The following is a 22726-nucleotide window of genomic DNA, read 5'->3' as shown; positions in this document are numbered from 1 at the left end:
TTTAAAAAAGATATAGACAACGGTCTAGTGGACAAAACGGCGCTCTCCCACTGAGGCGCCGCGTGTGGAAAAATTGTGCGAGGGCGCTGCGAGCGGACTGTATTAAGGCGGAGACGCGCTTCGCGGCATATTCAACGAAATTTCGCTTCCGGCGCTGAAACCGATTGCGTGCGTATGCTCTTATAATGGTGCTTCATTTCAACTGCAAACTTACATTGACGCCTTTTTGCTACGTATAGATATTTGAGGCATGGGTTTACAACACGACGTCTTCAATATTGCTGTCATTGTCAAGTGCGTCGTCTGCTAGCGAGCGCACGCTCGTTGCGCGGACGCCCAGTTCTTCTCGCAGGAAGGTTGTGCAGTAATTTTTTTAATGGTTTTACTTGCTTTGGTGCGTACGCGACTCTTGTCGGCCGTACCAATTGTAGTAAAAAATAACGTTAAAAATAACTGTTCACCTGGCTAAAAGCCAGGTGAACAGTTATTTTTTATGTTGCTTTCTAAAAGTATCAAGCCGCCTATCTGCAACATGAAGCTACGTAGGAAAATTCTATTGATATCGTGTCATTTTATGCGCACTTCTTGCTGGTGGAATATTGATCAGGGACAATGATCAACGAAAACAATATTGCAGTGAAATAAACCAGGTTTATTAACTGTGGGGCGTGAAAAGATACAGATATAACCATGCAGTGCACTCCTGGGTAAATCTAAGGGTACATAGACATATATATCCATGACATACATGTAAGAAACAAATTATCAAATATTCTAAATGCACTGATTGAAAAAGTGAAAACTATCGACCGGAATAAGCGTGCTTTGGAAATCACGTGGATGTTTTAAAAGCTACAGCTAGCAGCCCCAGGTGAACCAATCGACTTTCCGGCAAAAGGAATCGAGGCAATTATTGGACGTTGACATTAACAACAGTGTTAGGGAAACGATATTGCCTATGTACTCAGACTGAATCGGGGAGACCGGGAAGTCTTTACCAAAGTAATCTCCGTGACTTGTTTGGCAACCTCCTTCAACGTGCCAGCAGGCGAAACGAAGTAGAAACACAGTCTAATCGAATGGTATTGCTATTCAGATCGTATTAGACTTCGGAATTCAGTATTAAAAATGATCGAACAGCCGTTTCCGTTCGAATATAGCGCATAACAGCACTTTTGAAGTCTCGAAGGTGAGGGGCCGATGCAAGTGAGGACACTTATTCCGAATGATTGTGCTGCTGGAGAGTCGGGGCTGTTGCGCAGAGGCGCGCCAGTTCCTGAGAGAACTTAATTAACGCATGCGTGCTAATCGGTTCTGCTTGACAAGTTCGCAGCTGTCCAATATAAACGCCCCGTTTTGGGACAGCCTGTAAATCTACTAACTTGATTCAAGCAAGAAAAACGTCCTTTTTTGACCATATATCTAGCTGCAATCCATTAAAACTGGAAATTAATCTGGAGTCAACCACTACGGCATGCCTCATAATCATATATCGTGATTTTGGCACGTAAGACCTACGAATGAATGAATGAATTATTTACGCTTCCTTTGTTCCCCTCTGTTAACAGATTCGCTCTCATATCTTCCGGTGACACTGTTTTGCTTTATCTGTTCGATAACGTGCTTCTCCGTGCGTTTGTGCGACTTATTACACGACGAATTATTGTACTTGTGATAGTCCCCTGCATAACTGAAAGCTGCTTAGTTGATACAGTTGGGAACGGCATATTACATTTAGGTATGAAATATAAGATAAGCGTAACATGTTTTTCTCGGAAATCAGACTCGAGAACAATTTATTTTGTTTACACCCCTAGAAAATGCCGAAGAACGCAGCTACTTTTTTCAATTAAGCAAATTATGGCGTTTTACCTCTGGCGATATGATTATGAGGCACCCTGTTCAGTTCTCACGACCTGGGGTTAACATGCACACAAACAGAAGTATACGAGTGTTTTTCAATTTCGTTCACATCGAATTCCGCTGGTTTCGAACCGTGAGCTCTAGTTTAGCAGCGCAGAGCCATATCCACTATATAGCCACTAATTAAACTACCACGCCGCTCTTTTTTTTTTTTTTTTTTTCTAAAGCATGGGCTGACTGACTGAATAAACTTTATTAAAACCAGCAAGAGGTGGTGGCTGGGCCTAGGCCTCCCACGTGGGGACGTCGAGGTGTTGCCTCTTCGCCGCCTCGCAGGCCTGCTGGGTCGCCCAGAGTTGGTCGTCAAGGTTGGAGCTACGCAGAGCAGCGTGCAATCTCGACGAGAGGGTCGTGGGGTTAGTGTCGGGGTATTGTGTGCAGTCCCAAAGCTTATGTGGTAGTGTGGCTGGCTGTGTCTTGCAGATATGGCACGTGGGGTACTGGAGTAAATGTCTGGGTAGATCTTGTAAAGTTGTAACGAGGGGTAAGTATTGGTTTGCAGCAGGCGGAAAGATGTAGCCTGCGCTCGGGATCGTGCGTGACCCCATTGACTTGAATGGATTTTATGCAGACATACCGGTCGGCGTTCTGCAGACTTGGCGTACTGACAACGACAATGTTTTGTTGGGTGTTGGGGCACACGGTGTCTTGTTGAATATCTGCTGGGCTGAGCTGTGCAGCTTGGAGTACGGCTGTATAGTCACGGTAGGACTACCAATTTTGGCGATGTTGAGGGCTCCCTTGGGGCGAATGATAATCTTGATTTGGTTGGAAGGTAGTGCATGGAGGCATGCGTCTAGCCTTGAGAACTTGTGCTTTGTCTGGTGGCCTGGTCTTGGAGCGAGAACGAGTGCTAGAGGTTTGGGTGTAGTCTGCTTGGGGTGAAGAGTCGTCCCTCAGCTTCGCCGGTTGGCGAAGGCGAGTTGTTCGCCAGCCCATCTCGGCGGCCACTTCAAGATCCATGCTCGCTGCTGGGGCAGAGAGAGAATAACCTTTATTGTACGAAGGAACTCCGTGGGGTTCATCTCGGGTGGAGCCTTCCTTTAGAGCCCCACTGGCCGTAGCAGAGAAACTTGATCGGTGATACGGAGCTCGCGCGAGTGCGCCTGGCGTGCACGCGCGGCGGCGGCGTGACCGATTCACAAAAATGTTCGCAGCCCAGGAAAATGTCCGTAGCACAGGGAAATGGAGTGTCCCACCTGAAAATGAGGCGTCCACGGAGTCGTGGTATCTTCACGGATAGACTGGTGTAAAAATTAGGCCACAACTCGCAAGAAAATGCTGCAAAATCATTTCACGAACACGGAGCCAACGCGAGCACGCCTACACTCCTCGGCGATCGCAGCGCCTCTCAAGCATGCATAGCACAGAACACCTATACATGCACAGCTCACCTGCATAGCTCAACATTCATAACTCTATGCAAGCATGGACTGGACAACAAATTTTCCACGGCTTATGGGCCAGAGATTAGCATGTATATGGCTACTTAAAACTGTTTTCGGCACCCGAGGTCCAAAAGAACCGGTACCAATTACTCTGCATACGGTTAGGCGACGAAGACGGAAACAGTCGAATGGAATATGCTGCACTGCTGTGTAGTTTTTCTTTTTTTTTTAATATATATAACTATGCTTTGCGTAAGTCTGCGTACAGGGAGCCGGATGGGGCAGATATGTTTTATTTGTTTGAAAGCGGCAAGCAGGAAGTTTAAATGTGTTTTTTTTTCTTTCCCATCTGCATTTCGCAAGACCTATATATTGATTGAAAGCTATATGCGCAAAAATACCCACGAGAGATACATACTGCTTGAAGAACAAGACAAAAAGCTATCATCCAAAGGGACCATGTAATAATAATGTAGAATGAAAGCCGACACTGCGGCCGCAATGCACGCGGAATCACCGAGCGACATGAAAAAAATATATACAATGAAATAAAGAAGAGCAAGAAAAGCATCTATTCCTAAGGTACAAATTCATTCTATATGCACTTATGAACACCGTTTGAGTGGTCTGAACGCATATACCAGCGCGTGAAGTAGTACGAATAACCCATGCGAGAAGTATCGCCAGCAGTTTCCAACAGCGCGACCTTGATGCGGCTCAATCCACTTCTATCGCAGCGCCGCCACAGTAGTTTTCGTCGTCGCACGCCCCACTGCAAAGCATGCGCCGCGCTCGTCTCACTGAACCGTATTCTAGCACACTCTACGACAAACGCATAACACGAGCAAAGAAACTTCTCCGTAGCGCCTAGGCAGAGTCATATTCATGGGAGTCAAAACCCAGGATTTTCTCTCTCGCGCCCGCTCTTACTCGCGCCTGCGCACAAAGGTCGGGCGATCCCTCATGTGAACGTCTCGTAAAAGACCCTACACTTTTAAAGCGAAAGTTTTACTGGCCGCGAACTTGCGATTTCGCCGTGGCGGTGGTCCGAGGAAGCACATGACGTCACAGCTCACGTCTCGCCGCGGATATTTCTCTCTCTCGCTCCCTAGTCACCACTGCGCATGCGCCACTAGTAGCACCGAGCTACACAAGGAGGAAGGAAACTTTCCTTCCTCCATGTAGCCACAGGTGTTCCGCCGCTGCGCAGCGCCGCGCCTTTCCGCTGCCGCCGTTTGGTATGACGTCACGCCACGTTCCTCGTCGTTGCGCTCGCCTCCGCTCGCTTCGCCAGCTGCGTCGCATGCCTGATAACATGTCGGAGGATTGAAAAGGAGAGCTCGCGTGCGCCGCAACCACAGTTGAGGCGGCAGTATGGACGGTGACAATTCTGATAAGCAGGAGGAGGCCTGGAATCGACATCGGAACGAGATGAAGAGAAAACGAATCGCCCAGGAAACAAACGAACAGTGCGCCGAACGAATGGCTAAACGCCGCAACATAGCTAGACAATCAGACTAACCTGGACTTGCAATCACTATTAACCAAGGCTAACCATGCTATGCCTTAGCTTTTGCTACGTATATCCTGGCATAGCCGAGCTAAGCCACTGCCAATTTTTCTCTCACACCCGCTGTTACTCGCGCATGCGCACAAACGTCCAGCGCCTTCGGAAATGGCACGCCCTGCTGTACTTGCTGCCCCTCAGACCCGCGGCGGAGGTGAAGCAGGCTTCAACTTGGGCTCATCCGCAGCGTAGGTGCTGTTCGCCATTAAGGGGCCCACATTCACAGATTCGCTGGTGATCCTTCTGCAAAGATTAGGAGGGCACTGAATTTTCTTCTTACAGCGAAACTGTATATGGCTAGGGCATTTCCGTTGTCCGCGCGAACAAGCCGCGAACTAGCTCGTTGCGCAACTGCGCGAACACGTTCGTCGTCATCGTCTCCTTCCACAGCTGGCTCCGTTCATTGGCATTCATTGGCAAGAGAAAATTATCATCGTCATCAGCTATTATCATCAGCAATTGGCTCTGGCATCATCGTCTTCTTCCACAGCTGGCTCCGTTGCCGCTCATCATTCCAGCGTAGAATTTCGTAGCTCTTTTTGTCGTCATATTGGGGAGGCTGCATTATAATTTTTCATTCACGGTGGTATGAACCATTGCTTAAGAGGGTATGAGTCATTCGGCATTGATGGCGACTTAGAATTGTAGAGCCCTTGGTAGAGCTTGATATTATTGACAGCATTTTGATTTTTAGAAGCGGTTTGGATGCCAAAGGCCTAATGAAATGCGGAAGGGTACACGGCACGCCGTATGCACAGTGGCATCGCCTAACAAGGGTGAACGGGAGACAAAACTAATGAGACACACATGGTGACGGCATCGGTGTGTTTGCTGAACATACTTGGAGCGGAAACGCAAGGAGAAAATTATTATGCTTACAGGCGAAATGCCGGGAGGGGCAGGAATGGTTTAAATGAAAGGGTGGTTAATTTAGAGGCTTACTGACATCTTTGAGCGTTCGTACGAAGCAAAACTGGCTCCTCTCCAGCAGACAGCATGGATGCTCCTACGCTGTGACAACGTGCGACCCGCGTGATGCAAGCTGGGTGCAATTGTCATGAGCCAAAGCAAGACATCACTGCATTCAAGCAAACGCACTTCATCGCAGCCAAGTGAGTTCGCTGAATGTACTATCTGGCAAGTGCATTCCGCAGCAAGTGTCACTAGACCTTTCCGTCTGACAGCCTGCGAGTGACACTAAATGCGAAGTGCACTCGCTCAAAGTGTCACTAAATTTGCCCATCTTTCCGGGATATTACAGAGGTGATAGGAGAATTTGGGTAATCATGGCCCTCATGAGCTGCTGGTATAACAAATCGGATAATCTTAGCGCAGCGCTGTTGATAATGAACACCCAATAAAGTTTCAGTGGCTACTAGCCCACTGCGGCATCATTGGCAACAAAATAACCGACAAAGCAGCGTGTTCCGTCCACCAAGTCCAGCGGGTGCCTGTGCCATTGTCAAGGCCTAATGCAGTGCGGCAACTTTACATACTCACTCATAGCAATGCATCAGAACATTGGAATTCAGTGGAATATGACAACTCGTGAATGCACTCCCTTGACTTTTTATGGTGCCTTCAACTACCACTTGATCTACTTTGAGGTGACGTAACTTTACTGTGTCTCTTGTAACTGGGCATTGCTTTTACATATGCTTTTACAAACACTTACTGTTATCATGGCACTGTCCATCGGTATGATGGACAGTGCCTCGTACAACTTTTGTGATTGAGACAAGACCATAGGAGTACTTATCTTCATCTATTGCCCTTCTTTTGATGACAAAAGACAGACTTTGCATACTGCTTTAAGTCGAATAGATGACAGAACATTCACGAAAGAAAAATTATTGGGACCATGGACTCATGGAAAGTGAAAGCCACCAGTGCGTGTGCATCACTTGTGACCCTTTTCCCTTTCCCTTTTCTTCCTGCTTCTTCCTCCTCCAGTGCACGGTAACAAACCAGGTCCAGCCTAGTTAAGCTCCCTGCTTTCCTTTTCTATTTCTCTCCGTGTAATCAATCAGGAGAACTTGACTTCCTGATGTGTGTATATAGCAGTTCAAAGGAGCATGGCAGTTTTTCATATTGTTATCAATGGAACAAAATGAAGAACTTTCAGTAATAGCTGATGAGCTCGGCTATAATATATATTTCTGCAAATATGTGCAGAGTTGAGGTTTTCTAAAGAAAATCCACAAGCGCTACTGAACTTCGGCTATGAAGAACATAAGTTGTTACTTTTGCTATATGCTTGTTCTTCACCAGGCCAAGCCACAATACAACACAAGAGCAAGGCGTTTATGACATTTATGACAAGACATTTATTTACATTGTGTACACTGCTTGTGCAGTTTACAGTGTTGCACTACACTGCAGGAAACTTTATGATAGTCCAGTCCACTTTTCGCTGACAGCCCACAGCCAACTTGAGGCAATCTTGTCTTCAGCAATAGGATTTGGTGCATTCACTTTGCAGTTGCTGCATGAAAACGTAAAAAAAAAGTGATATTGCAAACTGTTAGCACCAACGTGGCTAGACTACACTTAGAACTGCATATTCACATGGACCTACTATGAGTGGCACAAGATGCAGCAACTCGCACGTTTGTCATACGTGCAGAGTTTGCATCCTCAGCTTCACTTCTCTCAATTCCTGCCATGCCCTCTCTATGCTTTTCAACTGAAACTTGTACGCAAAAAAAAATGAACATTCACTCTTTTGTAAGGTGACAGTTCACTGTGCATAGCCACCGTGAATTTATGCACATCCTGGCCTGAGCAAAAGTATACAGACCAGAGGTTCCACGAAAAAAGAAAACAAATATCTACATTTTGCATCTTCAGCATGCAGCCTACTTGGTTGCACCAACACCGTATGGCACTTGTCACTTTCAAGCTGTGCACCAAGATCGCCAATCAAAATCAAATTGTGGGGTTTAGCCTCCTGAAGCAACACATGGACTATGAGGTATGCTGCAGTAGGGATGTCGTGGATACCTGTGTAAGTGGTACGGCGCCGCCAACATTTTAACGAATGATGCAGGCAATTACTGCTACTCTAGCACTTTTAAAATGACTACTTCGGCACTTAGTACAAAGCTTGCACTTTGGCATGATGAATGACAACCACATTTCGTGTTGCTTTTCAAGAGGGGCTACACATTTGTGGAGCAATGGTGACACACACAGAGATAGTGTTTAACAGTGTCTGCACACTAAATGAGAGATTTATGTGCAAGGGAATACTTATCGCTGGGATCATGACTGACAGTGGTCGCTTAATGTGATCCACTAGAAGATTTTTAAGCATACTACTGAAAGAGTGTAGACGGGAATAAAATAACTATCTGCCATGTCTAACCGGGTGCGCTAACTTGGGCTTGCAACGACAATTATGTTCAGTACTCAACGAAGTACAACTGTGATATGCCAGGGATTTATTTTTTGTGCAACAGTTACAATGTAACATGCCATGTGCAATAGATCTACACAATTTTACTGGTTCATTGCACAGCAACGACGGCTTCCGAGACTACAGACAGCGTCCACGGCAGACCTAGCAGATTGTGTATCTCTTGCCTGCACACTTCCTTAAACATTCTCGAAGCATAATCAACACCCCCGCCAGTGGACTACGCAGGCTATTTAAAGAGCCACAAGTATGCACTGCCGCACAGTTTATCATCATACACAAAGCTAGCATCTTACTGGCATTTTCTGAAGTGAAAGATGCCATCACTATCTTCATAACAGCATTTCGAGCTGGAGACAAACTTGCTTGCATAATATTAAAATTAAATTATGGGGTTCTGCATGCCAAAATTACAATATGATTATGAGGCACACCGTAGTGGAAATTCGGACCACCTGGGGTTCTTTAACAAGCACCTAAATCCAAGCACATGGGCTTGCATAATATTGAATACAAACTCGTTTTGTGGCTACAATAAGACTTTCCTTCCCAAATAGTGGGAATCAGAGGCCTATAGCAGCATATATGTTGGAGCAAGTTATTGTAGTACTAAGCACAATGCAAGCTGCACTGTTGAACCCCAGAGTACACTACATCTCAGCAAAGCAATAAATGAAACTGGTTGGTTCATGTTATTTCTTAATATTTGTTTCTGTACCGCTGTTTCTGCTCTACACTTCAGCAAGCATGTGAAATTAAAGATTATAATAAATTGCATTGTGTGCAAAGTAACAAACAACATGTACATGTGCTCCACAAGCACATTGAAGGTCAACTACAAGTACATGTTGGGAGCACTTAAAAGGACTACTTTCATAGCGTAGACAGCAGCCTTCATACAACATTTAGATGTACTTAAGAGTAGATGTGTCACGAAAAGCTCGCAAAGACATACGTTTTGTACTAAAACTACAAAAACACACTGCCATTAAAATTAACCAGAAATGATGCAGAACGCAGAATATTGAGAACCAGTACAGCTACAGATTGAGCAAAATCCACGGCATGCTAGAAATCTCCGAGGTGATGGTCTGGGATATGTGTCGTGTATCAGCTAACTGCCTCGCTCATCTGCTAACATGCCTTTTAAATAAAGGCTGTTAAAATTACCAGCCCTTCAGCTTTGCCAAGGCTGCTTCAATAGCACATGCATACTACTCATTTATAATTAATTTAGCAAGAGTGAAACCTTGTTGCACATCGCCTTTTAACAAGACACGCAGCAGTGTTGTGTCCTTACCAGAAGTACTTTCCACTATGCTCTTCAATGCCATCGGCTAGAGCGCAGTACATGATGCCCTGGACACCCTGTGTTGGCGTCTTCGTAAAAAGCCAAAGAAATGGCTTGGCAAACACTGCAGCCGTTCGCGAAGATGCGATTCCCATGTGCCGCGTGATTTCAGTATTGACGATTCCTGGATGCACCGCGAACACAGACACGCCAGTACCTGGAAAGCAGGGCAAGCAAGATTTTGGAGCTACAAAACCAAATAGCTACATCTCTCTGCAATTGTTTACCTTTTGGCAAACATTAGGCATAGTTAATTTCTATTTGGCATAATTTATTGTTTTCCATGTCTTTAAGCCATTAGCAAACAGATGTAATATCGCTGTTTACCTTTTAGTTTCTGGGCAAGTTCCTTAGTGAACAAAACATTAGCGAGCTTGCTCTGGTTGTAGGCATCAGCAGGGTCATATTCCTTATCCGAGTTGAAGTCAGTGTAGTTGATCTTTCCCCTTTTGTGAGCGACGCTCGAGACATTGACCACACGACTGGGTGCTGCGGCCTTGATCTTGTCCAGCAGTAAGCCGGTCAGGTAGAAATGACCTGTCAGTTAATTAAAGAGGCAAACAAGTGAAATTAGAGCACTCTGACATTTTGCGAACAAACAAAAGGCTCGCTCGTAGACTCACTTCTGAAGATGCCATCAAGCACAATTCAAAGGAGCGTAAAAGTAAATGCAGCCAGATTTTGACATAATGTACACGGATACAATGAATTAAATCTAAACTATTTCTTGTCGACATCAGTGTGTAACTATGTATATGCTTACAATGAATAATGAATATAAGGAAAGTATCTTTATGTTGTATGTGGCTTTGTTATACTAACATGGTCCAACTGTACTATGCCTTGCTAGAACAATAGACTATGGCTCTGTAAGAATCTCTTTGTGTTCATTCTGTGCACTGAGTGGCACTGAATGCTTACATTACGCTTACATTATTTTCTTCAGGAAAGACCTGTTCAGAGAATAGGTTTCAGTGTGGGCATTTTGAAACTCTAATCTTTCACCATAGCTCGATCTAACGCTTGTGTTTAGCGTCCCTCTAAAGAAAGAGCAATAATGACCAGTAATAGCCACGCACACTTTAGCAGAAAAATTTAAAAAGAGAAGTAATTCCTGCTTCACATATTTGATGAGTGAATAACCTTGCACAAATGGCAACTAATCAGTCACCACCAAAGTAAAGCCTCAATATAACAAACGCAGACATAACAAAGTAAATCTTAAATGTCTATCGCTGATATCAGCATGTATATTTAGCAATGAAGATATTTTCATGTTGGATGTGATTTTGCCATAACAAGGTTTAATTGTATTCCAAAGATGCTGTAGCTGAAATTGTATGCTTATATGTCAGGAAAATTTACTTGATTTTTTTAAATATTTTTTTTTTGTGTGTGTGCATATAAATTTTGCAGTGTACTGCCATATGCTGAATTATCGCTATCCTATGCATAGTTGTTGTCAAATTGCTACCCTCTGGCCCACAGGGTATTCCAAGTAAATAACATGAACAACTAACAATTTAGTAAATAGCAGTGTAGAAGTTCTGCTTGCTGGGCCAGTTGGTTCATGGTGACACTTGAGAAAACCAGCGAAAAATTGAGATGAAAACACGACATAAAGAAGAAATGCCACAACACTGGACTAGCAACTGACATATTTGAAACACGGATCACCTTCGAACATCAAGCCACCAAAGCACGCGCAATGCTCTTTGCAAGGTACAAAATCTTGGCAAGGTACAAAACAAGAAAGTTCATGTGACACCTTATATTCATAAAGTTTTGCACAATATCAAGAAAGTCGCTGGGCGACATGGTGTACAATTAGTGTTTTCCGCTCCATGTAAGCTGTCAGGACTGTGCACACACATTGAAAATGCCAGAAAGAAGGAAAAACCTTGCAAAACCAGGCATGTGAACAAATACGTTAAGTGCACGACGCATGTTATCTACAAAATCTCGTTAAAGTGTGGTAAAGTCTATATTGGCCAAACAGGCCTATGCGTCAATGACCGGATGTGTGAGCATTGTGCGTTGACCAACTCTCAAGGAGCTGGTCACCTGGCTTTTCATTGTCGTCACTGTAGTCAGCATGACTGTGCACCCCTTTTTGAAAATGTGATGATTCTTGACAGGGGCAGGATGAAAACCAAAAGAGAAATATTTGAGGCATTCTATATCAGTATACAAGAGGATGGAAAATGCATCAGTGTTCCGTCTATCTCTCTGAGCAATAAAGAGATAGCTTTTCTAAAAGGCTCAATATAAAGGTGAGCTGGGGAAAAATGATGTGCTCATCAATTTAAAGATTTCGTACCTTGCCAAGAGCATTGCGCATGCGTTGGCGGTTTGATGTTCGAAGGTGATCAGTGTTTAAAATATATGTCAGTTGCTAGTCCAACATTGTGGTGTCTTTTCTTTCTGTCGTGTTTGCGTCTCAATTTTTCACTGGCTTTCTCAAGTGTCAAGTAAGTAACAAAAGGAGTCAACACTCCTGTAATCCCATTTTTGCTATCCATGGATATATATTGGACCAAAATTCCACTCGAAGCTTCACTAACATTTATCAATGCTCCTTCTTCCCATGCATTCACTCAATGGATCTGCCATTTGCTGTTTGATTCTAGAATATGGTGCAGAAGTATATTCTACAATGTGCCTTGTTATAGTTTCTGTCCCTCATGCTGAAATGAAGATGACGTGCAACAGCCTTCAATGTCTTCATTTGTGCAATTACAGACATTAGCTTGCAGCTATAATATCTTTCGTGCTGTCTATACTTGCAATTGATTCAGCATGCAAGTTTGAAAATCATTAAGAATTGATCCTTGTTGTAATGAACTCGCATCCGACACAAAAGACAGCTGCATTATATCCAATATTCATTATAATAGTATATTTACAACACTCCGACCGTGGCAAGAAAAAAAATTCATATGTGCTTGATTATATCCGGCAATTCGTTATATCCGTGTTTGTTAAACTGAAATTCAGTCGTAATAATCAGTTGAGAAGTCAGAATTATGAATGAACAAACAACAATAACTTATTAATAAAGGGAAAATCAGACATCCACCCGTTCGCAGCGATTACTACAAAGGAAACCCATACGGGTTCCTCGAAAGAAAAGCTTCGCAGTTGAAGAAAAATTCGTCCTCTGGGACTCGAACCCGGGACCACCGCCTTTCCGGGGGCAGCCGCTCTACAATCTGAGGTAACCAGGCGCCTAGCCGATGGCAGGGCGAAGTCGAAGTGGTCCCGGGTTCGAGTCCCGGACCAGGATGAATTTTTCTTCAACTGCGAAGCTTTTCTTTCGAGGAACCCGTATGGGTTTCCTTTGTAGTAATCGCTACGAACGGGTGGATGTCTGATTTTCCCTGTATTAATTACTTCTCTCTACCTTGCGGGTTTCAGCATAACTATTACGTCAACATTAACTTATATTTTGAAAAATTAAAACTCTCTTACCAAGATGATTGACACCAAGCTGCATTTCAAAGCCGTCCTTTGTCAGCAGCTTTGGACACCTCATGACACCAGCGTTGTTCACAAGGATATCTACCTGCTTCACACCTGAGGAAAAGAATGAACTTTCAAGACGAGGATATTACTTGGAAACCTCGAACACCCCAGTACCTTGGTTCATTCAGGCATATAGCACTGGTCGATCGTAACAGCGAATGATTCATTAATGTTGTTTTGATGTTTAATATGCATGCGTTGCCCGTTTCAAGTAAAATAGCTAGCGCAACAAATTTTCAAGCTAGGTGTCGAAGCCCTCAGACAACGAGCTTAAAAAAAGAACGGAAACTGGTCATTGGAATTGTGGCGGGACAACTGGCAAAATAAACTCACTGTCATTAATCCTGGCTGCAAAGTTTCGTATCGACTCTAGAGAAGCGAGGTCCAGCTCTTCGCAGACAACGCGTTTGTTCTGTGTCTGCGTGAGGATCTCCCTCCTGACGCGCCGACACTTGGCGAGATCGCGACAAGCCATGATGACGCTGGCACCTGGAAGAAAGTCAAATGCATCAGCACGACGGCCAGCAGGAAATTTATGAGCACGCTTGCCTCTAGTGGCGAATTCTTTAGCAGCTGCTCTGCCCAGGCCAGTATTGGCACCAGTAATTACGACAACCTTGTCGTCCAGTCTCTTGTCGTTATCGTAGCGGCACCCACCGACGTATTCCCTGAAAGAAAAAAAAAAAGAAGGGGGGGGGGGGGGGGGGGGGTTCCGTCTGCTGTCGACACACCTCCATATTCGCGATGCTGGCTTACTTGAACAGTATTATCGCTCCGGCTCCAGCACCAAGTGAGCTTAGTATAATCGCTGGCTTAGACTTCAGCAATGAAAGCATTATTGATTGCTGCTATAAACGTATTTCACAAGTGAACGAGTAACACAATTTCTTCCGCTCCCGTAGCAGAAATCGATGCGCCGTGCGTCTGTTTATAATTAATTCATACTAGCCGCACTGTAGCATATAAAATTACAATAGAACAATAATAACAAGTTTAATAAGCTCTTCTTAATAATAAATATATTTGAAATTGTTTTTGCAGCTTTAGCTAGTTCTTCAAGATAATATAGCCCCCTAGAATATGCATACAAAACAAATGAAGTCAATTCAGTCACTAAGTCAACTGCATGTGTTTCGATAGTTTCGAAAGCCTTCAGTGGACGCGAAACAAGCAGCAGGTGTTTTGCACCATTCTACACCTTCTGTGCTGCATGACGCACTTGCTTTGCAGAGCGAAAGCCTGGTAATTCTATATAAGTCTGATCTAGCGTTGTCGCTGAAAAGAAATGAGCACGACGGTAGACCCGCGCTGACGCAATGCCGTAGTCTCGCAAGACGCTTATTGATCCAGCTGTGAAAGGCACCGAGGGACAGTCATGGCAGGACTGTCGGTCACTCTCACAAAGGATAGGACGTTTCCAGTCAACTTCACCTGCCAGCGATGTTGTCAGCCGCTGCGACTCGATGCGTCCTTCTCATCCATCGACGAGCAGACACTGAATGAGTTGTCGGAGCCGATGCTGAGCCAGTCGGACCCCATCGAGCTGTGTGGTCCGTCTCCCGTGGTCCACTATCGCGTGCCGGGCGAAGGCGTCTCGCGTCGCACAGTCGAACCGCTGCGCTTCGTCGAGAGCGGCAATGGCTTCATGCTGGTCGGCGAGAGTTCGGTGCCGGCCGTAGACACGACCATCAGCCACAGGCTGGACGTTGAGACGCGTCTGTTTGAGCTTATGACGAACCAGTCGGCCGTCGACTACCCCATCTGCGAAGAATGCACGGACAACCTGTTGGACCAGATGGAGCGGCAGCTGGACCTGGCCGAAGACGAGTGCAAAGACTACAAGAAGTACCTCGACCAGCTGACCAACGGCGACGAAGAAGACGTCAACTCGGAGGAGCTGGACGCAGAGTACCGCAAGCTTGAGCAGGAGGAACGCGAACTTTTGGCGGCCGTCGAAAAAATCGAGAAGGAACGGAGCAACGTCGAGAGCGAGCGCAAGCAAGTCGCCGAGATGTTGGAGCGGCTGCGTAGCGACGAGGACCGCTACTGGCGCGAGTACTCGGACTTGAACCGGCAGCTGATGCAGTGCTCCGACGACCACGCCAGCGTCGAGCGCCAACTCAAGTATTCGGAGAACAAGCTCAGTCAGCTGCACAAGACGAACGTGTTCAACGCAACGTTCCACATCTGGCACAACGGCCACTTCGGCACCATCAACAACTTCCGGCTCGGCCGGCTGCCCAACGTACCCGTCGAGTGGTCGGAGATCAACATGGCCTGGGGTCAGACCGTCCTTCTGCTGTACTCGCTTGCGGAAAAGATGGAAATGACATTCCTGAGGTACCGGCTGGTCCCATTCGGAAACCACTCGTACCTGCTGTGCCTCGAGGACCCGGCCCGCGAACTGCCCCTGTACTTCGCCGGTGGCTTCAAGTTCCTGTGGGACACCAAGTTCGATCACGCCATGGTGGCGTTCCTCGACTGCTTGCAGCAATTTAAAGAGCAGGTCAGCAGGGCTTGTTCGGTTACTGCTCGTCATTGCTCGCCAACGGATTGTGTGAAATTTGAGGTCGCACTACTGCTATGATCTGAATTTATTTGCTGGCAATGGCCAAGTATATGCGTGTTCTTCGACTCTAGCCAGAAGTGTTGACAGCATCTACAGCACAAACAAATACAATTGCGTCCTCACAAGTGACGGTATAGCACTAAGTGAGGATGGGAAGGGAATGATCACACCATTTACATGCCTGGCAATTATGTTGAGCAAGATGGTGTCATATGAGCGGCCGAGTAACCACTGAAAAGTGAGAACATGCAAAATAGCCAAGAAAACACGGTTGTGAAGCATTGATGAATCTTAAATGAGTCTGTTAGATGCTTCGAGAATGTGGCCTCCAGCAGCATAACAGTACCTTGACCTCATTCCTGAGGTTCGCAAAATCAGAATCGACATTGCTCCTGCAGTCTTTCACTAGTTTCACATGGGGATTTCGCCGCAAGACTTTGCATGGGAATTTATGCTATCTGCATGATAATCGCAAGTCACTTGAATATTATTTATGAGGTACGACATGAAATTTACTGCCCTTAGGAACAGCATTCTTTAGGAGAGAGATTTATATGTCAGCTTGGTAGCATTGTAGTGAACAAAATTACTCTGACCATCTCCCAATCATCTAAGTAATGTAGTTTGTAGCATTAGAGGCAAATGTAAAGCACGAATGCTGCCATATGTTTAGCAACGCCATGCCTTTAGCATAACTTTACATGCCGTAAATAATGAATTTGAATGGTATTACTCAAATTTGTCATAGTTTTGGTACATGAGACAGTTTCATCAGTAATCCATGTTTTTTTGTATAGCCGAGACTTCATACAGACACAGGAAAGCAACAGACTGCATAATTTGTGTGCTGCATGTTCTTTTTCCATGTCTGTATGTCATCTGCATGTGCAAAAACTCCATACTTCAATAGTAAAACTAATACATTGAACTTCCATTTACACAAGACGAACCTGTCTGTTCACGAAACCCCAAACGAGCTGTTAAGGACAGCATGTTGGGAACATGCATGTGCTACTGTTCTGACCTGAACACATCCGCTATGCAATGGTGCAGGTGAGCAAGATGGACTCCAACTTCTGCCTTCCCTACCGGATAGACAAGGGCAAGATCGAGGACAGCAGCACTGGCCAGTCGTGCTCCATCAAGATCCAGTTTAACTCCGAAGAGCAGTGGACCAAGGCTCTCAAGTTCATGCTCACCAACCTCAAGTGGGGACTGGCCTGGGTCTCTGCCCACTTTGCTGCTCGCGAGGCAGCCAGCTGATCTTTTGACTTGTTATGCATAAACGCCTGTATGTACAGCCTTTGTATATACAGCTGATGTGATATAAAACTGTGTAGTTCACTGTGTAGTTGTTTTGTGTGGCTGTTTGGTTTTTTGTGTTTTGACATTGCGCTGCTAAGCTCAAGGTCACGGGTTAGCTCCTGGCCATAGCCACATTTCAAAGAGGTGAAATGCAAAAACATGTGTACTTATTTTAGGTGCACATTCGATTCAGGTGGTCAAAATTAATCCAAAGTCCCCCACTAATGCGCACTTCATAATCAAATCATGGTTTCAGTATGTGCCCCCCCCCCCCCCCCCCCCACTATTTTTTTCATGCTTTTCTGTGTTGTACACTGGCAGCAGCTGCATGTCATGTTTGCACATGCATGTGTCCCACTTTTCATGTTGCAACACTGTAATGAAGAAAGCTTGCATGTGGGCCAAAAGGTTTGACATGCTTTTTAAAAGAAAAGTTTGGAATAGCACATTACAAGATGGAGCAAACAAAACACACACATTGTGCATGCTTTTTAGAAAAGTTTGGAATAGCACACAATAAGATGGAGCAAACAATACAAACACATTGTGCTTCCAACTTTTCGTTCCTGGAAAAAAAAGAAAGCTTTTTGTTACAATGCATTGAGGTTCTCTTATTGTCACACGCCTTTCTGTAAAAGGGAATGCCTCTCAAGGTTACACCTTCTAGTCAGCAGCATATTCTCGCCACTACACCTCCAGGTAATGCTTTTATTTTTTTTTATTTCTTGTGGTTCATTTATTTCTTCTAATAAACGAGTTCCAAACCCTACAAGGCAGATTTACCACAACATAAAATTTAATGCAATACAAAATGGCGGTGCGACCCATCCTCATTGCAATTGTGAGGTGCAGCATTAAATCTCGCGTATTGAACTTCTGCAAATGCCTGTACTGCATGCCTGAAGTGACTCGCAATGATGCCATCCAAGACAAAATAAGCTTTCACTGTCTTTTTGTCTGCGTGCCTAGGCATCCATGTGATAAGAAATCTGATTTGATCTGAATGATAGGATATAAATGCCACAAAAATGTCGGAGAGATTACAAAGGAATCAAGCCTCGGTATTCATATGCCTTGAGAAGCCAAACGTGCTAGCTGACACTACATTGCGCCCAACATTAACTACAAGGATGGAGTGCACCATCATCGATGAAAATGTGCAGTGCAGGAGAGTTGCCATACAGGTTTCGCAACTAGTCTGTGACGGTCTACAGCCACACGTTTTTGACGTTTACTACCTATAGGCATCTTGCAGTGAGTGCTACCTGCGGCAGTAAATTTAGAGCACAGGAATTAAGAGTGAAAGGTAGCATCCCAAGGCTGCATGTCAAAGACGTGCCACAGTTTGCAGACCCACAAGTTCCCTCATTACTTGGAAGCCTGTAATACAGTGCAAAGTATGTGCCGAGGAACTGCTCATTTACAATGTTCCTGGTTTTAACAATGTACACACTTTTGTTCCACATCTTGGCACATGTCTCTTTATCCAGATTGAATCATAAGTATGTGTTACCTGCAGCAATGCCAGACCACCCCCCTCCCCCCCAAAAAGTTCAGCATTTGCACTAATGGCACACTGGCGCCACCTTTCTTGAACAGCAAAATCAAGCCTTTCTATGCACTGATACACAAGACAGTGCATAGTCGGCATGGAGGACAACACATTCAGTCGACCTTGCTTATCCCTTTCAGTCGCGGTGTTTCCATATGGAGGCTCAACTTTTGAATAAACTGACAAGTGATCACAAGATAAAAATCAACATATTGCCAAATTTAAATATAAGCCTCTGCTAACGAAACGCAATACCATAATTCACTTTGGTACAGAGAGTAATGCAAAATAATATTTTAAGACGTACACTACGAGGTTTGACGAGAAGTTTGATGTGTTGCTTTGTGTCACCGCTGCTTATTAGTATTTTCCTGCATTAAAAGGCCCTCAACTCAATAACAAATTCACTTACTTGTAATATTTGAGTTCTTTTCATGAAATAACATCTATAATAGGTCAATATCCAGAATTTGGAATGCATAATGAGTGGCCTGGTGGGTCAAATATTCAAGCTACCGGCTAAAGGTTCTTTTTCTGCGAAATGTCTACGTGTTTACAGAAAACTATATAAATTTGGAGGCCCTAAGAACACCTGTAATTCGTGAATGCTGAGGTTATTGTTGCTATTTGGACTTGTCGGTGTGCCATTATGGAAAAAAAGACAGCTTCGCCGAAAAGGCGAAGCATCGATTGCGATAGCAAATTAGTAGGCATATATAAGAGGTACGGATAGTAGTTTCATCGGCCACAAAGACAATTGTAAACATTCGCTTACTAACTAGATTAGCAAGCATGGCGTCATGCGCACACAAGCAAGCATGAATACATCCCACTCGACCGCACACACTTGCTGCCAAAACATTGAGTGAGGAAGCGTGACAGCCGCAAGCGAATTGACCGTCGTGCTGGCGCTCGCTTCAATGCTAACTAAGGGGCCAGAACAAAGCACACACGAAGCTATCAGCACTCTGCACACTCTGTTTGCATCACAGATCGCTTTCAAGATAGGGCCAGCGCGGCCGTGCCATACGCAGCCGCCGCCGGAGTGCCCCACCTCCGTGTCTTGCACTTGATAGAAACGACGCGCTTCACCCCCCACTTTCCTCTCTTGCATGCGCGAGATAGAGCCACTCTCACTCGCGCACGCTTTCACTCGTACATACAGCTTATGGCGCGCCACGACGACCTTATCACACTTGGACTTTATACGTAACATCACGGTGATGCCAACAGCGAAAATGCACGAGTGTATCGCAATAAAATGTAGTGCATAGTAGGCACAGAAAAAAAATGAACAAGACAGCATCGTGCTTGTCACGTTTCACTTATCTGTTACATTCTACATTTTCCGATCTGATAGTTTTATGTGTGGACCACACAAAGGAGGGCAGTAAAATCAATTAAGCAAGACTGTCAGCCAGCAATAATACTTAAACTTGAAAACCCAGATGTCCGAGGCCCTGTCAGCTCTTCTGTTGTGGCACTCACTTTTCTTTTTTTAAAAGGGCTTCAACTTCAGCAGACAGAGAACACAACACTGTACAAAATGGGACGTATGCAAACTAAAATAACTAAATTACTGAAATTCATAATTGCAGGGTTCAACGTCCTGGAACCGGAGGGCTCCAGATTAATTTTGACCGCTTGAAGTTTTTTCAAGGTGCACAAATGCACGGTGCATGATTACTTTTTTTTGCATTTCACCTCCACCGGAATGCAGCCAGCACAGCCAAGTATCTTGTGCTCAGCAGCAGCCACTGATGCTACCGCGGCAGGTCAACCAAGCGTATTTTACAAGCAGAGGAAATCAAAGCTGGGCAGGACAATAAATAGAAATGCAGGCAGACCCGAGTGACACTTTCATTTACTGCGAACGGCAGTTACGAGCCCCCCGACCCACGTCTCTGAGCTTCTGCACCATCTTCTACCCGACATTTTTTTTCTTCCAGAGAACGCATCCACTTTCGTGCTGCTGCTCTTCCAGCGTCTGCCTTTCCGACCTCAGTAAGGGGACGCAAAAGCCCCAGCAGCAGCTGTTTAACCTTTGATGGCATGGCAAGAGCGTTCATTTTTTTTTTTATTTTGCAATTAGCATTCTTGGGGAACTTCATTCATTTTGTGGTATGTATGTACACGGTACAACCATACCTAACCTTTTTCGGCTGCTCCTTAATGAGAAAAAGTATTGTTCCAAATTTCTGCAGTGCTGAGCGGAATCTAACCCGTGTCATACATGTTCTTCAAGCAGAGCTGCCCGATGCTGTAGCACTGTGCCACAAATGTGCGTGGGTGGCCAGGGAACAACTCTCAGCGTTTGTATGCACTGGCACACCACGCATCTCAGAGGCCACGCTTAGACTTCACAGCGGCACCACTAGATGGGGCAGCGCGTCTGGAGGGAAGCGCGAGGTGCCGCACTGCAGTAAAAGCCTCATACATGACGCACAGTGTCACATTGCTTTAATACTAATCACACTAACAATGGTAATTGCAAGGTGGGTTCTGCCAGAATATTTAAGGAGGTATACTGCACCGACAGCGAAAGCCGACAAAGCTTTGTTTTTGTACTGATCCCTGGCCTCGCACTTGTCTAAAGCCCTCTCATTCCCACTGTGCATCATTCTACCCAACCCAAGAAATCTTTTCAGCCCATTTTGTAGCTTACATCATTGATTTTAGCAGAGGCAGACATGTCGTATAGGTTCAAGTGCTTCTACGATTTGCCGCACCACTGTGCAATTTTGTACGTATTGAGAATTCTTTCAAATGCTAGTAAACAGAATGAATACTCCACTCACAATTGCTGTTAATAGTAAAAGTACACCAGAGGCAACCCTCCATGCGAACAAGCTAGCTCCACGAGCACATTCTTTTTAAATAATGCAGTTCTGTTCTGCAATGCCAAGAATACACAAGGAGTACAGCACTCCTACATTTCATGGCTTTCCCAATGCAAAGTCAGTGCTTGCACTTGTTTTCTTTGTCCTTTGTGTGTGTGACAATCTCCAGTCCCGTGCCAAGCGAAAATTGAAAGACGCAATACTATGCCAATACTGTAACATCCTCAAACTATGTTAACACATGTTCACTATAGCATTCCAACTTTTGCATCACTATTGTCCAACCATGCAAATGAATCTGAAAAGCAAATCTGGTATCGTATAAATGTTTCACAGAATGTTGCTGAACTGCATGCAACTGTGTGCTGAATTTGTTACATGTACGGTTTAGTGTTTTCAGCTAAATTTCTACAATTAGGATATTTTTTCGTTAAGAGGATACACTTTTCTGAGATTTTTTAGCATTGTGTTTTACAGACCAAAATTCACAGCAATTCTGGGTAGCAGCAATTTTGTACAGTAGACTGCGGTAACACCGTGATAAAGAACAACTGTGAGAATGCTGAACCTGTTCTTATCACGTGCTTGCTTCCAGTGCTCGCTAGCCATGTCTTTGTAGCCACCTGCCTAGTCATCGAACTGGTAGACCAGGACAGGCTGCGCTGACGGCTAGCGACATGGGTGGAGATCAGGGGAGTTATTCTGTAGGAGTCAACCTAGTACTGTCCATTTCAGCCTCTGCCGATTGGCTGGGGCCGCTCGTACAGCTGCATCCAATCAGCAGCAGCCGAAATGGACAGTCCACTAGATGAACCCTTAGGGAATACCCCCCTAGGTGCACATGCAGGTGTTTGAGAGCAAACTATTTTGGTCTATACAAGAGTTTTTGTTCCAGGGACACCATCATTACTTATAGCCACGTCAACATGCTGTGGCCTACTTACATTGTTTACTAGTGCAATATGACTGTAGTGGCAAATAATGCAAAGCCGAGCTGAAGTGGTGCCATGACAATGTATACACAAACTGGCACATGCAACATGGCAAACATTCCCAAAGTGTTATAAACATTGCTAAGTGATGCGATAACTACAAAACGAAGTTGGGCAAGCTGGTGCAAACCATGTTTATGAAACAGCGCAACCAGAGACAAGGATGCAAAGAAATGGCAACAAGAACCAATTCACAACTACAATCATACGTTCATGTTGTACCAGACGTCTACTAAATGAAAAAGAAAAAGTTACAGCCCATATTCATGCTGTCACAAATGGCCATGACTAGTGGC

At 44.9% G+C, this 22726-nt stretch overlaps 2 protein-coding genes across 3 annotated transcripts; one reads left to right on the top strand and one right to left on the bottom strand.

Moving 5' to 3' along the window:
* Positions 1–7181: 7181 nt before the first annotated feature.
* Positions 7182–14206, bottom strand: LOC126533208 (retinol dehydrogenase 13-like). 2 transcript variants are annotated; one of them, XM_055071838.2, is made up of 7 exons: positions 13929–14206; positions 13722–13840; positions 13506–13661; positions 13119–13223; positions 9975–10184; positions 9597–9804; positions 7182–7363 (listed from the first exon to the last, which is right to left on the bottom strand). In XM_055071838.2, the coding sequence occupies exons 1-7, from the start codon at positions 14006–14008 to the stop codon at positions 7267–7269; spliced, it is 975 nt and encodes a 324-aa protein (XP_054927813.1). In that variant the 5' UTR covers positions 14009–14206; the 3' UTR covers positions 7182–7266. The 2 variants fall into 2 exon arrangements, with proteins under 2 accessions (XP_054927813.1, XP_054927814.1); XM_055071839.2 differs by lacking the exons at positions 13506–13661; positions 13722–13840; positions 13929–14206 and adding an exon at positions 13287–13477.
* A 97-nt stretch (positions 14207–14303) lies between these two features.
* On the top strand, positions 14304–17092 carry Atg6 (Beclin-1-like Atg6). Its single transcript, XM_050180490.3, has 2 exons — positions 14304–15678; positions 16795–17092. Exons 1-2 carry the CDS (start codon positions 14548–14550, stop codon positions 17002–17004), a joined length of 1341 nt encoding a protein of 446 aa, XP_050036447.1. The 5' UTR covers positions 14304–14547; the 3' UTR covers positions 17005–17092.
* Positions 17093–22726: the final 5634 nt, after the last annotated feature.

Source organism: Dermacentor andersoni, chromosome 7, assembly GCF_023375885.2.
Source record: "Dermacentor andersoni chromosome 7, qqDerAnde1_hic_scaffold, whole genome shotgun sequence".
NCBI lineage: Eukaryota > Metazoa > Arthropoda > Arachnida > Ixodida > Ixodidae > Dermacentor > Dermacentor andersoni.
Note: the sequence above shows the minus strand (reverse complement) of the source record. Positions and strands in the feature narration are given on the sequence as shown.